The sequence below is a fragment of the Arvicola amphibius genome, chromosome 11 (genome assembly GCF_903992535.2).
Source record: "Arvicola amphibius chromosome 11, mArvAmp1.2, whole genome shotgun sequence".
NCBI lineage: Eukaryota > Metazoa > Chordata > Mammalia > Rodentia > Cricetidae > Arvicola > Arvicola amphibius.
Window position 1 is genome coordinate 47,602,780 of NC_052057.2, and position 18,598 is coordinate 47,621,377.

An 18,598-nucleotide genomic window follows, 5' to 3' on the forward strand; every position below is an offset into this window, starting at 1 on the left:
CTATACCAAAATTGTCTAATTTTCAGCTACACGTGAAAAAATTGAGTTTCCAAGAATGGACTAGCCCTTCTTCCAAAAATGGACTAGACTTCTAAAAGTATTTCTCATAATTTTAAGGTATTACTGAGCATAATTTATTTCTTCACTATCCCAAATATATACACACCACTCTTAGTAGTTTACGCCAGGAGAGTATTCCTAAGTAACAACAGGCTATTTGGTTTTTCTATCTTTACTTATTTCCTAATAAGAAACCTACTCTACATTTAAACAAGTTTGTCTCCAAAAGATTTTCCCAGGGACACAATTTTCCCAGGGACAGCGTCTCCTTTTCCAGAATAGGAGCAGAAAGGAACTTTCAAGTCTCCTTTTAGCCCGCACTGAATGTACAGCATCCTGTCCATAAATTAACACTCTGAAGGAAGAAAAGCCGTTGAGAAGTCCACCCTGCTCTGTGGAAATTACCACAGGAAAGAGCCATTGTCTGAGGCCGGCCCTGGCACTGCTTCGGAGCGCCCCCTAGTGCCCGGACCCTGCTCTGCACCCACGTCAACCGAGGGAACTGAAGAAAAAGCTGATGTTTATTCAGTTCCTCAGAAGTTACTACCGCACCCACACTTGGAAAAGTTCTTGCGGAAAGAACACAATAGAGGCAGGACCTAGGGCTAATTCTAGCTCCTCAAATTGTGACCATTCATACCGCGTGGACGACAATAAAGAATAGAGAAAATGGCCGAGATGTTTTTAAACTTGGCAGGGAGTCACTTTTACAACATAGATTATCATAAGGTCTGCAGGGTACAGGTTCCAATACACATGAGAAACAAGGGAAAGGAGCCGATCCTGCCAAAGCGAACGGAGGTCGAGAGCCAACGTGCATCTGAGGAGGTTACTTCGTCACAGGTTTTGATCCAGCCACTTGATGTAACTATTCCTAGTCCGGATGCCCACAGAGAAGTTAGTCGGCCAGCTTGTGAAAATCATACAACCATGAAAGCCATCCTCAAAGTGGTCCAAGGTCACGTTCACACCTGCACTCTCCAGGCGCTTGGCATACATGATCCCGTCATCCCGCAAGACGTCGTGCTCGCAGGTGAGGATGTAGGTCTTCGGCAGGTGCTGAAGCACTTCCTGGTCTGCGATGAGCGGGGAGGAAGCGGCGTCCAGCAGCTGCGGGATCTCCTGGGTGATCCTGGCATCACCTGTGGTCTGCACCACAGGCTTGTAGTTCTTTCTGATGGACGGGGGCAACAGGGATGTCCAGTCGAGACGGGCCCTCAGGGCCGTAGCCTTTTCCACATCCAGGGACGTGTGGTTGTTCACAATCATCGCCTGCACGAAGTTGTAGTTGCCTTTGAAGTAGTCCACCCAGTACTTCACCATGACGTGGCGCGGCAGGATTGGAGTGTTCTTGTTCTGCTGGTAGGAAGGCGTGTTGAAATCCAAAGCCTGGAGGACCGGGTAGATTAACGCCTGCAGTTTGAGCTTATTTTTTAGGCTGTCAACATAAGTAAACTAGAATAGAAGAAACATATGATTTTATTTGCATTGAATACTTATGTAGAAAGTGGTTTACAGAATGTTTTAAATAAATGAGTGGGTTTTTTAGAATGAAATAAAGCGCATTCCATATTACCAAGCTAAGCTGCTAGACAACCCCTAAGGAACATTTACTGTTTGTGACTGGTAGTTTTGAATAAGTTCACTGTTATGTGACCCCTGAGACCTCTAGATTCCCAATAATGCTCTACTTGTTTATCTATCTTTTAGTACTTACACACCGTGGGGCACATTACATGTGAGTAAATTATGGACCTTACTCTACCTGTGATGACTATATTGTCCCACTTTGTAAATCCAGCATTTAAAAAGGAGATGAGAAGACTCGTGTTAACCAAACTTTTTATTCCTATTAGACAACAAATGGCAATGACTTCTGAATTAGGGGGAAAAAATCACAAATCTTCCTCCTTTAGAGAAGGATAGAGCGTGAATACAGGGATGGTGGGACTTCGGGGTTCACAGGTACTTGGCGACAGGGGCTTTTAGTCTCAATGCTGACACAGTGAGTTCACACAGGCAAGCAATGAACGCATGCTCAGAGGGAGCCTGAAGTGGAAGGTGTACGACTTCCCATCCCAGCAACCTCAGTTCACCTGTAACTCTGCATGGGGTGACGATATTGTCCTGTTTTGTAAATACAGCAGTTAAAATTCTGCGTGTGGATGCCACATTTCATCCTCACTTGGTTTTAGAACCCATCTCCTGGTAAGATGTATGTGAGAACTGTGTGCGCGTGGTCTCACTAAACCCTCAGATGACATCATCTTCACATTTCCAAGGTTCATAGAACAGAGGGATTCAGGTGGACTTACAGCTCTCCAAGGTGGACCCCAAATTCTGTCTATCTTTGAGCCAGGCACGGTGGTATGTACCAACAACCCCAGCACTTCAGACGGCTAAGGCAATAAGGATCAGAAGTTCTAGTCCAGCCTGGGCTACATAGTAAGACAATTTCTCAAAACACAAATACATTGGGAGTGGTGGTACAGAACTGTAATCTCAACACTTGGGAGGTGGGGGCAGGAGGATCAGAAGTTCAAGTTCATCCTAAATTGCATAGAAAATTTGGTACTACCCAGGGCTACTACATGATACCCTATCTCAAAAAACAAACCAAAAACACCAAATAATAAAAATAAATGAAACTTTGGAAAATGGCTTAGCATTTTAATTTCTCTTAAAACTCTATGAAAACAATTACAGGCATGGAAATTTAAGTCCAAATATCCCATTCTGCAAGTCACACCGTGCCAGGTAGGTAGGGCTATTTCATGCCCACACATCTTCCCAAGCCTCTTCAGAGACATTCCTCGGAGCCCCCTTCAAGAAAGCTCCCAGAGCTAGCCCCAAGGTGAGCAGCCCCACTAGGGAGTACACAGCATCAGCAGGGCATGCTCACCCCTCCCCCAACCCTGCTACAGCAAGCACTCTGAGGCAGTGCTGTTACCTGTTGTCCAAGGGCAGCAGCCAGATTCCCACCAGCACTGTCTCCTGAAACAGCAACTCGGGCAGGGTCCACCTTGTACTTGTCTAAGACTTCTGGCCGCAGGAAGTATCTTGTGGCACGGACGACATCGTAAATTTGCTCAGGAAAGAAGACCTGTGGAACCAGCCTGTACCTGCGAAGACAAAAGCAGTGTTCCTTTTTAGGACGTCACCACACTTTAAAAGCGACTCCACACTGACAGAGACAAAATGAAATTTTTTAAAAAGCCAGAAAAAGGGAAGAAATTAAAATAAATGTAAAACATAAAGAATAAATCATTTATTTTTTTGTAAAATAGGTAGAGTTGGTAACCTGGCACTAACCAAAGTCCTTAGAAAATAAATGCTCAGGCTGGCTCTCCTGGTTATGTTCAGTTGTTAACTTGGGGGACCATCACATTGTGAGCACAGCTGTATCTGTGGGGTGTTTTCAGCAGAGTGTCAAAGCGTGTGAGGCAAGAAGGAAGTCCCGCTCACCGCTCATCATGACTCAGTAGCGGTTGCTGGTTCGAACTCCAAGAGCCTGACACTGGACGGGTTATTTCAGGCATATCTAAGTGCAGCACAATTCGGAGCAAAGTTTCCCGGTGCACAACAAAGCTTAGGGAATGTCTGCATCGAAACTTAATAACCACATAAGGTACATGTGACGTCCTCCATAAAGAAGGGTTCTATAGGTGGACTGCACGTGACATCTTAAGGGCCTGGAGGTCTCGGTCACATAGACAGAACCAAGGTCACCGGGCTATTAACCTCATCCATTCTCAGGCTTTTCGGAGGAAATCAGGTTATATATCTCGTTCTTCAAAGAGACAACCCTGTATGTTAAACATTCCTGATTCCCCTGGTGCTTAACTGAGCTCGAAAAGCTCTGTGGCCCCTACAGGTTGAGCTCAGCCTGGATTACACAGCAAGATCCTATGTCAAAACCAAACAAAGCAAAACCAAACCAGCTTCAGACATCAAACTTCCCACGAGATGCACTGTGCAGGCGTTCTTTATTAGGACTTGGCAACTCCATAACTGATTTCTGAACGTCTACACAGCACTCATGGCAGCTCTGGGTTAAAGGCTAACTAAACGGCATTAACTCATTCACTAGTCTCACGTCTACCACAATTCATTTGATAGATACAATAAATAAATACAGCTGTCTCTGCTGAAGAGATCTGTGCCAGCCCACTGCTAAAGCCAGGAATGCATGTGCTTGCTGGAACACTGATTAAATGTCATTTTTAACTGGAAAAGGAGAAGGCTAAGTTAGCAGAGCCTCGTCCAGACCTTCTGGAATATTTCTGGGCCCCTCCTAGGACACACGTTGCGAGGGCAGAGTTCTTCACGTTTTTCTGTAAGGTGTTTCAGAACTCTGATCTTGACAAGGCCACGCTCAACAGACAGTTGAGGAAAAGAACCAACAGTTCAGTCTGCACCGGCTCAGTCTCCAGCCCCCTCCCGCACAGAATTTCACCTTTCCTTTAAGCCTTAACTGGGAATTTTGACTGTAATTCCACTTGCTTCTGGGGCTAACTAACTTCAAGTAGGCCCTTGGGCTGGGCATATTGTAATCTCAATCATTTAGGAGGTTGAAGCAAAATCCCAACTTCAAAAGTCCTGCTGGGTTACATGAGGAGTTCAAGCCCAGCCTAGGAGACTCGGTGAAGCCTTGCCATAAAACAATAGAGAAAAGGGCCTAGCATACAGCTCAACATATGTAACTTGCACTACTCCTCCGTGGGCGTGAGCGGGTTATGCCATTTATTCCACTAGGTGGCGGCATCTCTCAAGATTGTATTTATCCCTACTCTTCCATGTAATTTCTGATTGGAAAAAAACAACAAACACCCCCTCCCCGGCTGCCAAACAGGTGCATCTCAGGAATCAAGACACAAAATAATGTGGTTTTTTTCATTCTATCACCATCTGAGTTATGGTTTCTATCTACTGTTGTGACAAATCACCACAAGCAAAAAGCATGTTGGGGAAGAAAGGGTTTACTCAAGCAGAGCTGGAACCTGGAGGCAGGAGCTGATGCAGAGGCCATGGAGGGGTAATGCTTACTGGTTTGTTCAAAGTGGCTTGCTCAACCTGCTTTCAAAATAGAACCCAGGACCCCCAGCCCAGGGATGACACTGATGGAGGAGTGTCTATGTGTTACTTTCATTTTTAATAAAGATACTGCCTTGGCCCTTTAAGAGAACAGAAAATTAGGTAGGTGGAGTAGACAGAACAGAATGCTGGGTAGCAGGAGTTGGGAGACGCTTCAGGCAGTCGCGATATGCAGTCACCATGATTCTCCTGAGATGGACGCTGGTTAAGATCTCTCCTGGTAAGCCACACCTCGTGGTGCTACACGGATTACTAAATATGGGTTAAAGGAAGATGTGAGAATTAGCCAATAAGAGGCTACAGATAATGGACCAGGCAGTATTTAAAAGAATACAGTTTCCGTGTAATTATTTTGGGTAAAGCTAGCCGGGTGGTGGGACACAGCCTGCCGCTTCCTTCTACAGGTTGGCGCTCCAACGTGGTGACTAAATCCACTTAAAAACCTGAGTTGGCTTTAAATAAAGGAGAGAGAGAGTTTAACACAGCTTTTTGCTGTTTGCCTGGACGTGCCGTAGAGAGATTTCCTGTTTCGGCAATAGCGGCTGAGAAAACGCTGAGTCATTTTAAAACGCGGCTTCCTGGTGCTGTGCCGCCAGTGCGAACTCTGGCTTTAAAGCATTTCAGTGGCTTTTATGGGCCTGGATATTTGTGTTCCCGCTTGGGATCAGAAGGAGAATGCTCTGAGACCGTGCCAATGGCTCCCTGCTCCCTGCCTGCACCTGGGCAGATGGCAGAATCAGGCTTAGGTGAGCGGGAGAACATGGCAGATTTCTGCCACCATACAGAGAGGTTTCCAGGCTGCGCGGTGCTCTGCGTGTCAGATTTGGTTGTAACTTGGATGAAAAGAGTTTCTGTGCCGCACACTCAGTCTCAGAATTAAAGTGCTGAGTGTGGCTCCTACCTGGAGGCCCCAGAGCTTGCAGAAAATGGTATATCCTCCATTTTGAAATTGGAGAGTGGTGGAGCCAACATCCAGAATAGCCCAGCGGCTCTGCAGCTCAGAGGTGCAACCAATTCAGAGTCACAAGCGGCTCAGCCATGTTGGACTGGGCGTGGCAAGCCGCAGTACCTGTTTTTGACCTAGGAATGTCACAGCTTAGAGTCTTAAGTGCTTAGCAATGTAAAGGCACAAATCAAACATGTTTCTTGACAGTAGAAAAATTACAGATTCACAATAGGACAGATTCAGACATAAAAGACTTTTAAATGAGTCACAGTGTTGGATGAATGTATGTAGGCTTGAGAGAGAGAAGAAGAAGAAAATATAAAAAATAAAGTTAATGCCTAAAAAAAGGCTAAAGTCTTTAAAGAGACAGAATAAAGTAAAGTGATAGAATGAAAATAAGCCACGTAAAAATGGAAAATTCACAGAGAGTCTGGATTTTGTATTTTATTGTGTTTTCTTTGAAATTTTTGACTATAAAGGAGCTAAATACAGAGAGACATTTCATTATATGGGCTGCCAGGCTAGACCAGAATGGACATCTTAACGGTATGACTTCAGGATTTGGATCTAAGAACATGATGCTTTGGAAAAGAGTTTCTTCTTTTGTTTTCACAGAGGACGAGACTCTGTGGATTGCTTCTATCCCAATATGGTATGATAGACCACGCTCTCCTGAAAGGTTGCTGTGAACATCTTCAAAAAATTACTTCACTCAACTGCTAACTGAGAGGAACCTAGCACACAGGTTACACCATGAAAGACCTAAATAACAGCACCCCCATTCAGCAGGAAGCAGTTTGGAGAGAAATAACTGCGCCCACATTCCCAAATATTGTTTATAAATGTTCTTTTACATTTAAAGGGGGATATGATATAGATATGAATAATTTGCATTGGTATGGATTTTAAGGTCAATTTGTTATATGTATATGTATTTCTGATCTTGATTAAGCTATTGTGATTGTGTAGTTCATTTTAAAATGTAATGTATAATTAGGAAATATAGGTTGTTAATGGATAATCATTGATAATAGTTAAGCTTGTAGTAATGTTATTAGATTTTCTAGATATGTAGAGATATATTTCAGTTAGATAGACATTCTTCATATCTTTCAAAGACTGCAGAATATGGCATTTAATATTTTAATAACTTAGGGTTTTTCATGACAATGAGACACGTCTGCTCCTGGCAGCACCAATCTACTTCGAGAGGAAGATGGGCATCTAAGAGGCTACTTATGGAGTTTGTTAGCCATTTGGGCAAGAAACTGCTCTTTCCTGGACTGCTGCATAAACTGGACACAAGGAACCCACAGAAAGAGGACTGCTGAACTTGCCTAAAGGTGAGATGGCCTTTTGGGGTTCCTGATTCATTAAAGAGTCTGCGAGATGTTCTGCAGGACACAACAGAAAGTGACTGAACTGTCTTTGGAATTTCCTGCTTCATGGAAATGTCTGCTGGATACTTATGGGCCTGTAGGCTGAAGATGGATGCCCCTATGGTACAGAGGAACTTTGGGTGACTGTCCAGGCAGCGAGTTGTCTCTGTCATTTCTACAGTTTGAAAGTTGCATATTTCTTGTTTACTTAGGTAGTCTTATATCCTTCTGGAGTCTTTGATGGAGTTGAAGAATGGTTCAATAGTTATAGCTTTCCTTAGTTATGATAAAAGATAAAATAGATTTAAATATTGTAAGTGTAATTCTTGCATGATAACTGTTTTGTTATATGTAATTTTACTATGTTAAAGTTAAAGCCTTTTTTGTTTAAACAGAAAAAGGGGAAATGATGGAGGAGTGTCTATGTGTTACTTTCATTTTTAATAAAGATACTGCCTTGGCCCTTTAAGAGAACAGAAAATTAGGTAGGTGGAGTAGACAGAACAGAATGCTGGGTAGCAGGAGTGGGGAGACGCTTCAGGCAGTCGCGATATGCAGTCACCATGATTTTCCTGAGATGGACGCAAGTTAAGATCTCTCCTGGTAAGCCACACCTCGTGGTGCTACACGGATTACTAAATATGGGTTAAAGGAAGATGTGAGAATTAGCCAATAAGAGGCTACAGATAATGGGCCAGGCAGTGTTTAAAAGAATACAGTTTCCGTGTAATTATTTTGGGTAAAGCTAGCCGGGTGGTGGGACACAGCCCGCCACTTCCTTCTACATGACACCACCCACAATGGGCTGGATCCTCTCCCATCAGCCACTAATTAAGAAAATGCCTTACAGCCGGGTCTTATGGAGGCGTTTTTTTCAGCTATGGTCCCCACCTTTCGGATGAGTCTGGTTTGTATGCCAGGCTGACATCAGACCAGCCAGGATGGCCACTGTATCATGATAAACAGTAGTGCTAGTTTTACAGGAGATCAGCACCTGTGTGACCAGCATGTGCACACGCATTAAGCCAACCTTTCAGCACTGTTCGGGTGGTGGGAAATAAAGTCTGGGACAACGGGTACCTATTGATTAATCTTGCCAGTTAGTAACTCGCTGAGCAAACGAGATGAGCAATCCTGAAAACAAACAAACCATAATGCTAACATCTATGGTCTGAAGATCCGCAGCCTAGTACAGCCTGGTAGGACTGGCCTGTTATCAAACTATCAGAGGCCAAGGGGGAGGGGTGTTGAGGGGGAGACTGAGAGTTCCAGACTGGGCGATAGAGGGAGTTCAAGGCCAGCCTGGTCAACCTACTAAGACTCCCTTTCAGTGGAAGGGCAGTTGCCTAGCAGTGAGAGACACTAAGTCACCAGTCCCCTGTCCCCACACACAAGTTCATACTCTAGACTCTCTCTCATTTGAACTCTGCAATCTTTTTCTTAGAGACAAGGAACAGCTGTGTAGCCTGATCGGCGTGGAACTCACAGAGGCACTGCCTATCTCTGCCTCTCAAGTGCTGGGGTCAAGTGTGGACCACCATGCCTGCTATCATTACTCAACTTGAAAGCATTAAGAGACAAACCCCGCCCACTCCCTCCCCCAGCCACTGAGGCAAGCTGATCTTCAGCTTCCAGCATGAGTCTTTCCTTTCCATCTCTCTCCCAAAGAAGCAGCTCTGTCTTGCTCCCTTCTCCCAATTTCTCCCCTTTCTCCCCTTCTCTCTCTGACTCTCTCTCTCTCTCTCTCTCTCTCTCTCTCTCTCTCTGCCTTTCAGTGCTCTTCCCTCTTCTCCCCTGCTCCCCTTTCCCTTCCCTTCTATAACTCACTAAATAAATATCCAACCACTCTGCATGGTGTGCCTATCTGTCTGTCTCTCACCTGCCACAGCTGCGGCTACTAGTGGGACTGGCTGCCCTGTCTCGGTCTCTCACCCACCATGTAGCTCCTGCCTAGAACCCTCTGGTCCTCATGGACCACGGGCCCCTGGGGGCTCCCTGCCTGGGACTGGCTGCCTTCGTGGCCACCATGGTCTCAGGACCCGCTGCCCACTGCTGCCACTCGGGGACCTTCAGCATTTTTTTATTATTACCACAACAGTTAGAACTAGAAAAGTGATTACCCCTTATATCCTCTTTAGTAACTTGTGCCCATTACCTGCACCCGGCACTTCTTCCTCCCCTTGTATTTACCCTTTATTTTCTTTTCTATATATTTTACTCAACGAACACTCTACATTTGCTTATATATTTACATGTTTATATATTTACACATGTTTATATATTTACATGTGTTTATATATTTACATATGTTTATATATTCACATATGTTTATATATTTATATATGTTATTGGTTAGGTTTTGTCCTCCCTCTCTCTGGCCCCTCTCTCTTTTGGGGACAAGGTTTCAAATTTGCTAAGAATAGCTGGGAACCGATATCAAATTTGCTAAGAATGACTAGGAACCCCTGAATCTACTGTGTGATTATGGGCGTGTGTGTGTGTGTGTATGTATGTGTGTGTGTGTGTGTGTGTGATTAATAAAAGAATACATTCTAAAACATATCTGTACCCTTTCAAGGACACAACATTGAAGCTTCACATTCCCTTATCTGAGCAGCAAATCCTCTAACCAGGTTTTGGTATCTCACATCATTTGTCATGAATTTGGTGATCAGCAATTATTTCCAATATAAAATTACTACACACTAATAACATTCTTTTCCTCGACAAGAGGGGTGGCACACACCTGTGAACTTAGCACTCAGGCTATAGAGGCCAGAAGACCAGAAATTCAAGGTCAACCTTAGCTAGCAACACAAGTGACATCATAATCGAACATAAAACCTTACCCAAGAAAAATCATATTATCTTCCTCACCAGTTGTGGTACTCTGTACACACATGTAACTCCAACTCTGTGGCAGTCTGCATACCTGTATCTCCAGCACTGTGGTTATCTGCATACATGTAACTCCGGCACTGGGGTAACCTGCACACATATGTAATTTCAGCACTAGAAAGGCTGGGGATGAGGAACGCCAAAAGCGTGAGGCTAGCCAAGCTCCACAGCTAGTACAAGCCAGTCAGAACTATATGTGCAGGACAGTCTCTCAAGACATAAATGATCACTCAAAACCCCAAACAAAGCCGGGCGGTGATGCCGCACACCTTCAATCCGAGCACTCATGAGGCAGAGGCAGAGGCAGGTGGGTCTTTGAGAATTCGAGGCCAGCCTGGTCCAACACACACACACACACACACACACACACACACACACTCTCCTTCTAAACTCTGCCTGCACTTTATTTACCTAATGCTGTTTTTCAAAAACACTGAGGTGTGAGCCCTGATGCAAATATTCCAATTCTACTACTGTAGGCAGAAACCCTGCATCTGTCTTGGAAGAAAAATCCCCAAGAAATCCCAGTGTTGCACCAGGTCAGAAACATCAGAACCACATCACATGCTGCCCCCTCCTCCTCCACTTCCCGTTTCCATAGCAGACATTGGTCCCCTTTCTCTCCCCAGGACCCTACCCCCACCACTGTCTCATCAAAAGCCCCCACTTTTCACTTTAAATGACATCTCCATCAACAGCTCCTTTAGTCCCCCTCCTTTCTTGGAGCCAAGGCCTCTGACAATAAGTTGTAACTCAGACACCTCAAATTTCTCCAGAAGAGAAGGGTTCAGAATATGTCAAAGAGTTCCACTGAGTACCGGCCCTGTGAGCTCAGGCTCTGTTTTGCTGAGACATGTTTCATGCATGTATCCCAGACTACCCGCAAACCATGCAACTGGGGATGACCTTGAACGTCTGATCCTCCTGCCTGAGTGCCAGAATTACAGGCGTAGTTTAAGTGGCCCTAGCACGGAAACCAGAATTTCATGCATTGCAAGCTCTCGCCCTCTAGCTCCCAACACTTTCTTTAATATTTACTCCAGTGGCCAGGGAAAGGAGGCGACGGAGAAAGACTGATAATCGGGACATCACTAGTGTCCAGCAAGGCTGGAACAAACACTGTCCTTCAAAAATAGCACAACCTGGAAGCCAGGCCTGATGGCGTGGGCAGGAGGACAATGTTTGCCTCGGGGCGAGCCAGGTAGGTGAAAGGTACGAGAGCCGAGAATGAAATCATCTTCCTGGTGACTCGGTGCAACAGAGAAAGGGCCCACAGACTTCCCAGCTACTCCTCCTCCTTACCCCTCCCAAGAAAAATTCAACAAATTCACCTTGGGACCCTTGAAAGGCTTACCTTACCCTGTATCTTCAGGAGGGCACATCCAAAACGGTTACTAATTGCATCCAGCTTCTGTCCTCTGTTAGAGACACCCCAGAGGAACAACCTGCGTAGTCCTTTAACAAAGTTCTTTCCTACTAAAGGCCCATACAGTGGGGTCTGGGATGGAGCTCGGATGGTAGTGTTTGCCTACAATGCAGGAAGCCCTGGTCCATTCCTATCACCATGGACCCAGGCCTGGCAGCACACGCCTGGAAACCTGCAACTCAAGAGGTCAGGGCAGCGGCCTCAAAGTGCAAGAGCATCCTCAACTGCACCACAAGTTCAAAGCCAGCTTTGGTTACATGAGACTCTGCTTCAAAAAAAAAAAAAAAAAAAAAAAAAAAGAGGAGACTGGGAGACTGGGACCAACAGCTGCTTATCCTCTCCTTGAAATGCAGTTTGTGTACGATCGCTGCAGACAGGTCTCCCTTGCTGTTTCTGCTTTCAAGGTTTGCCATGGGGATGAGGTCAGCTTGGTCTATAAGGTGAGCTATAAGCTAACCCTGGCTACAGAAGGAGATCCCCTCTCAGCAAGGTGAGGGAAGACAAACAGCTTCATGGGGAAAGTACTTGCCGTGAATCACAAGGAGGGCCAGCTGTTGATCCTCAGAACCACGGAACAAGCCAGGCATGGTGACGTGCTGCCCACCCAAGTGCAGGAAGGGCAGGGACTGGTGAATTCCTTGGGCTTCCTGGCCAGCCAGCTAGAGTAGCCTACTTGGTGAGTTCTAGTTCTAAAAAAGGACACATTCTGAGGAAGGACAGTATGGTTGTCCTTTGACCTCTATGTGAATACACGTAGGGTTGGGGCTCAAAAGATTAGGTAGATATCGGGAGTGGGGGGGGGTCTACCAAAATCTTAGAAATCAAGTGTCAGAGTTCAAAAATGAAGTCTTTTCAAACAATGGGAACCTCCCAAATCGCTGGTCCCAGCTTGAGACTTCACAGGGCTTGGCTGGGCAGTGGTGGCGCACGCCTTTAATCCCAGCACTCGGAGGCAGAGGCAACAGAGGCAAGCAGATCTTTGTGAGTTCAAGACAAGAGCTAGTTCCAGGACAGCTACGGCTGTTACACAGAGAAACCCTGTCTCAAAAAAAAAAAAAAAAAAAAAAAAAAAAAAAAAAAAAAAAAAAAAAAAAAAACCACCACCAACAACAAAGACTTCAGAGCGCTCACAGTAGCGCAGTGGTAGATCACTTGCCGAGAATGCATCAGGTCTTACATTTGGTCCCCAAGACTGGGAGTAGGAAATGTCTTCATGAGACAGATCTGAAAGGCTGAGAGACCCCAGTTCCAGGTGTTTCTCAGCTGTCTCATCCTTACCCTCAACCAAAACACTCAGAAGGATCCCAGGCAACCCAGGGACCACACGCTTCTAGCTTCCTCTCTTGGTGTGGTTATAGAGGCTAAAGAGGGATCCACGGGCTCAGTGTGAAGCAGTGGCGCCAGGTTCCACCAGCTCATGGCGATTTTTCATGGAACTGAGCAAGTAGTCGAGGCTGGCAGGTTAGTGAGTCCATTTTCTCCACGCCCCTTGTACGGGGATTAGAAATTTGCACCACCACCGACACATTTGGCTTTTTTCATGTTTAAGTGAGTCCGCCCTGGGAATGGAACTTGGGCCTCCATTCTTGCAAAGTAAACACTTTACCAAATGAGTTATCTCTCTAAACCACTCCCTCCCACCTAAACTTCCAAGGGATCTGTAGTGTAAGATAAAGGCCTGGATATTGCTTTGCCCTTTGGGTTTTGAATTAAGAAGCGATCAGAGACAACATACATCAACTAAGCATGTTTGAAAAGAGTGATGTGTTACTTAGTTTAAACAAAGAAAATCAATCTATTTTTCTAGAAGCAGCCACGGGGTCTTCTCTCTGGAGAATTAGACTTTGCGATGCTGTTTGGGCTGACTGGGGCAGATACAGCTAAGCAGGCATGTGTTGAGCTGAGCTTCCCAGTGGTGCTGGGTTGGTTTTGTTTTGTGTGTGTGTGTGTGTGTGTGTGTGTGTGTGTCTCACACATTAGCGCACACTATCTCTCCATGGCTTCCACAAAGAAGAGAACAAAGTGATGCATACTTCACAGTGGTTACCATGTGGTTTTCAGGTTGCACACACCTAAAGCTACTTTCGCACGGGGGCACTGAGTGGCACCCCATTAAAGCACTGTGCCTTTGGAAGTCAAAATTTTATGGAGAATAAAAACAAGGGCTTAAAGTCTCCAGCGCTTATATCCTGGTGGCCATCAAAGTCCGAGGACGTCAGCATCTTGTGTGACCCAGATTTGCAGCAGGAGCCTACAGCTGTGCCTGGCATCTGGTGGAATGGGATGTGGTTTAGGGCAGCCTTGTAAAATGGCATATAAATGTAGAAATTTTAATTATTTAATTAAAAAATATCTTGAAAATTTTCCCATCAAAAAAGGGTGGTATGACAAATCCCTTGCCGAATTTAATATTATCCAACATCCTATGTGTATTGACAACCAAGAATAGCCATCACGTTATGCTTTCTTATTGTGAGGGATAACTTTGTTTGAGATGGCCACTATTTGCCTACCCAAATCACAACCTATAAGCCACTCTAATAAATCCTCTTTATATATACATATATACATACACACATATATACACACATACATGCATATAAGTACATTCTATCGACCCATTCCTTTAGAGAACCCTGACTAACAAAATTATCTCATACTGCTTCTTTGAAAGAAAGACATGAAAAATCTCTCTTGTCCCTATATTTTTCAGTCTTTGTATTTATGTTATTTACTAAACAAAACAGGTTATAAGGCAGTATGTTGGAAATACCCTACTTTATAAGTATAAAATAATATGATGGTCCTAGGTTATATAAATAAGAATATGTAAATTGGACATACGGCACCTTTACATGTCCCAGCTACATAATGTACAATTGCTATGTGGTAACTGCAAAGGACCAAAGCAGGGCAATGAGAAGCAACAGGCATGTCCCCGACCCCAGCCGACCAGCCAAGACAACACATTTATAGAAATTCCAACCTTCGGTGCTTGCTTCTAACACATGAGGTAATTTCATTTCCAGGCTGCCCCAGCCTTTACCCACCAGCTTCCAAAGACATAATCTTCACCAAACCACAGTGCACAGGAAGCAAAGCCATGGTGCCACTCCCCGCCCCAGGGGATGGACGCTGAAGGTAAGAAGCCGCTGCACTTTGCTAGTGAACTTCAGTGGACTACTGAAGGGGCCCTGCACTGCGTCCCCCTCGCCCCTGCACTGCGTCCCCCTCTCTTCCCACCGCCCAGGTATATGAGCTTCTGGATTCCTTTGTGTGCAGTAAGCACATGGGAAATTAAGAAGAAAGCAGTTGCTTCTGAGTTTTAGCCTCTAAAGGTCTTGAATCCATCTCATCTACCCTTTGGTGGTCGATAAGTCTAGACCCAAAAGTAACCAGTTTCACTGCAGTCAGGAGGCTTCAAGGTAGAGAAGGGAAGGTAGGAAGAGCTCAGGGTGTGTTGTCTATGGTTGATACTGAGGTCCCAAGGGCAAGGAAAGAAGATCTTGCAATGAACAAGACTCTCCCGGTGCCAAGTAAGCAGGCCTGACTTCCTTCCTTCCTTCTCTAGGCCTTTGAGTAACTATAGGTGCCGAGACTACTGAAGGGCCCTCAAGCTTCTTCACTATCACATTCTAGGGCCTCGCTCTAGGGGCTTGGCTCCTTCAGGATTCTATCCCCGGCTGGTGGCCAACGCCTAAAGACACAGTTTGTTAGATGATTCCTGCTTTGGTGAGCTTCACCAAGAATCCTCGGGGATCTGGAAGGCCTGGCTGCAGGTTCAGAAATGCCTCAGGGATGTACAAAGCAAACTCAGCTAAATCTGAGGTGGCAGGCTCCTCGGCCCCCAGGCTCCTCAGCCCCGTTGTGTGGTCTCAGGCATCTGGCCACAGGGTGGGGCTGCCTGGTGCCTCAGGAGAGATGAGAGCGGGAAGGAGTCCTGTAAACCTCAAGTCTGCAGTGGGCAAGAGAGAGGAGAGCCATGAAGAGGAAGATCTCAGAGGGAAGGGAGAATTGGAGGACATAAGCAGACAGTGCCCTCACTGTCTGTCACTTGGCATTAAGCAGCTTTCTCCATTTCTGCCTCTGTAATCAGGAAGGCAGGAGGCCTCTACAGCCCCTAATCTGGAGTCAGCAACCCTCACGCCACCTATGTGTCTACTTAGCACACGTGTGTTTGTGTGTATGTGTGTCTGTGTCTTTGTGTATGTCTGTCTGTATGGTATATATGTGTGTGTCTGTGTGTGGTATGTGTGTGTCTGTGTCTGTGTGTGGTGTGTGTGGTATGTGTCTATGTCTTTGTGTATGTCTGTCTGTGTGGTGTGTATGTGTGTGTGTGTGGTGTGTGTGGTATGTGTGTGTGGTATGTGTGTCTGTGTCTTTGTGTATGTCAGTCTGTGTGGTGTGTATGTGTGTCTGTGTGTGTGTGCTGTTTGTGGTATGTGTGTCTGTGTCTTTGTGTATGTATGTCTGTGTGTGTCTGTGTGTATATGTGTGCATGTGTGTGGTATCTGTGTCTGTGGTATACGTGTGTGCTAGTTCATGCTACTATGAATGTGTGAGGTCAAAGGTTAGCACTGGCTGTTTTCTCTATTGATCTCTATTTTTTTTTTATGACAAGGTCTCTCAGTGAACCCAGATCTCAGTAATCCAGTTAGACTGCCCTACTCACAAGCCTCCAGATTCTCTTGTCTCCTTCTCAGGATTGAAATTTAGCATGCACTACCACACCCGCTTTTTGTTTGGTTGTTGTTGTTATGGGGGCTGGAGATATGAAGCCGGGTCCTCATGCTGCACAGAAAACACTCTATCTACTGAGCCAGCCCCCCTAACCTTGTTTTCTGAGACAAAGGGCCTTACTGTACAGCCCAGATCAGCCTAGAAATTGTTACACAGTCCAGACTGGCCCTGAACCCATAGCAACTCCCGTCTCTAGCCAAATGCTAGGATTACATAATAAACCACAACACCATACTTCCTGAGTGATTTATACAAGAATTTAGAAATTTAGAGTCTTTCTGCACTCATAATACAACCAGTAACTGAATTCCCTGTTTATGCTGGGGCGCTTTTAGCACAATTGATTTAGCAATGAATAAAAAATCCCCACCATCCCCACATGCATTAATTAATATTGCAGACATAATAGGTCAAATGTACAGCCTGTCAAACATGGAAGATGGCTTCAGAGAGGTCATAACGCAGAGGACATCAGCTGGAGCTTTCCATGGAGCTGTCATGGAAGGGGGAAACCGAAGGAAGACTAAGTGAGCAGACAAAGGGACTGAGAGCATAGGGACAATGCTGGCCTGAGACAGACGTGAGATGTGTCGTCACCACAGAAACCTTCGTCACATCATTCATGTGCAGTAGCTTTGCAGTTGCCCAAGAAAACAGCTCCTCAAAGAGCCAGCAGCAGGGACAATCCCGCCACAGGTTCAGTAACGGTCACAGGACTAAGATGTGTCGAGCACAGCGCTAGCCCCCAGAGTTACAGAAGCTTACTTAAGAAAACAGTGCTGTATGTAAACAAGATTCTCTTTAAAATTCCAACTGCTTTTAGTTTTAAAGAGTCATATCAAACTTACATGTTGCTAGTTCTAATTAACTTCTTTTCCAAAAGTTTGTAAAACTACATAAAAAGATGCTTGGGGATACAGCTCAGTAGGAAGGCACTTGCTGAGAGATTAGGAAGGGCTAGGAGGAGTCTCTAGCACGACAAAGACAAAAGGCAAATGCATACATAGTTAAAGTAATTCAATGTGCTAGTAAACCAAATTCAAAAATACATTAAGATAGACAAAATGACACACATCTGTAAACCCAACTTTTGACACTATATTTTATTTTTATTACAAAGTTACTAGATAGTTACTTAGAATTTCTTCTTAATAAAAATTATGACTATCAGAGGATAGAGGTGCTCAGCAGTTACAATTGCTTGCTGCTCCTCCACAGGACCAGAGCTTTGTACCCAGCATACACACTGGGCAGCTGACAAGCACCTGTGCTCCAGCTCCAGGGGATTCGATGCCCTCTTCTAGCTCTGTGGGCACCAGCACTCATGTGCACACACCCACACATGGACATGGACACACACACCCACACACAGACATGGACACACCCACACAGAGACATGGACACACACACTCACACACAGACATGGACACACACACACCCACACACAGACATGGACAAACACACCCACACACAGACATGGACACACCCACACCCACACATAGACATGGACACCTACACCCACACATAGACATGGACACTCACACCCACACATGGACATGGAGATACACACACCCATACACAGACATGGACACACACACATAAATAAAAAAATCTTAATAAGAATTCTGACTGCTGGTGATACTCACTCAATGGACACGATGACGGCGTTCAGCTCCTCGGCCATGGCTGTGCACAGCTGGTCATAGTAGCTGATTTCTATAAGAAAGGAACGGTTACTACAAAAGTGGCCCTTTGGGTTATCCACGCTTACAGATTTCTGAGCACAGACTAAGAAAACAATAGCAACAAACACTGAAAAATGCATGTGAGCCAGGTACGGTAGCACTTGCTTCTAATCTCAGTACCTGAAAGGCAGAGGGAAGAGGATCAGGAGTTCAAGGCTAGCAAGGAGACTACCCAAAGATACAATATGGGAGACGGGGGGGGGGGGGGGGGGGGGGGGGGGGGGAGGAAGGGAGGGAGGAAGGGAGGGAGGGAGGGAGGGAGGGAGGGAGGAGGAGGAGGAAGGGTAAGGAAGGAAGGGACTGAGGCAGG

The 18,598-nt window shown here is 45.4% G+C and overlaps 1 protein-coding gene across 1 annotated transcript in view; it reads right to left on the reverse strand.

Annotated features, from left to right (window-relative positions):
* Positions 1-614: 614 nt before the first annotated feature.
* Nceh1 (neutral cholesterol ester hydrolase 1) overlaps positions 615-18,598 on the reverse strand; it is a 48,507-nt gene continuing 30,523 nt past the window's right edge. Inside the window, exons 3-5 of the mRNA XM_038348292.1 lie at positions 18,190-18,259; positions 3,011-3,182; positions 615-1,515 (exon numbers count right to left, since the gene is read on the reverse strand). Coding sequence (XP_038204220.1) covers positions 898-1,515; positions 3,011-3,182; positions 18,190-18,259 — 860 coding nt within the window. The 3' untranslated portion in view covers positions 615-897. The remainder of the gene's footprint in view (positions 1,516-3,010; positions 3,183-18,189; positions 18,260-18,598) is intronic.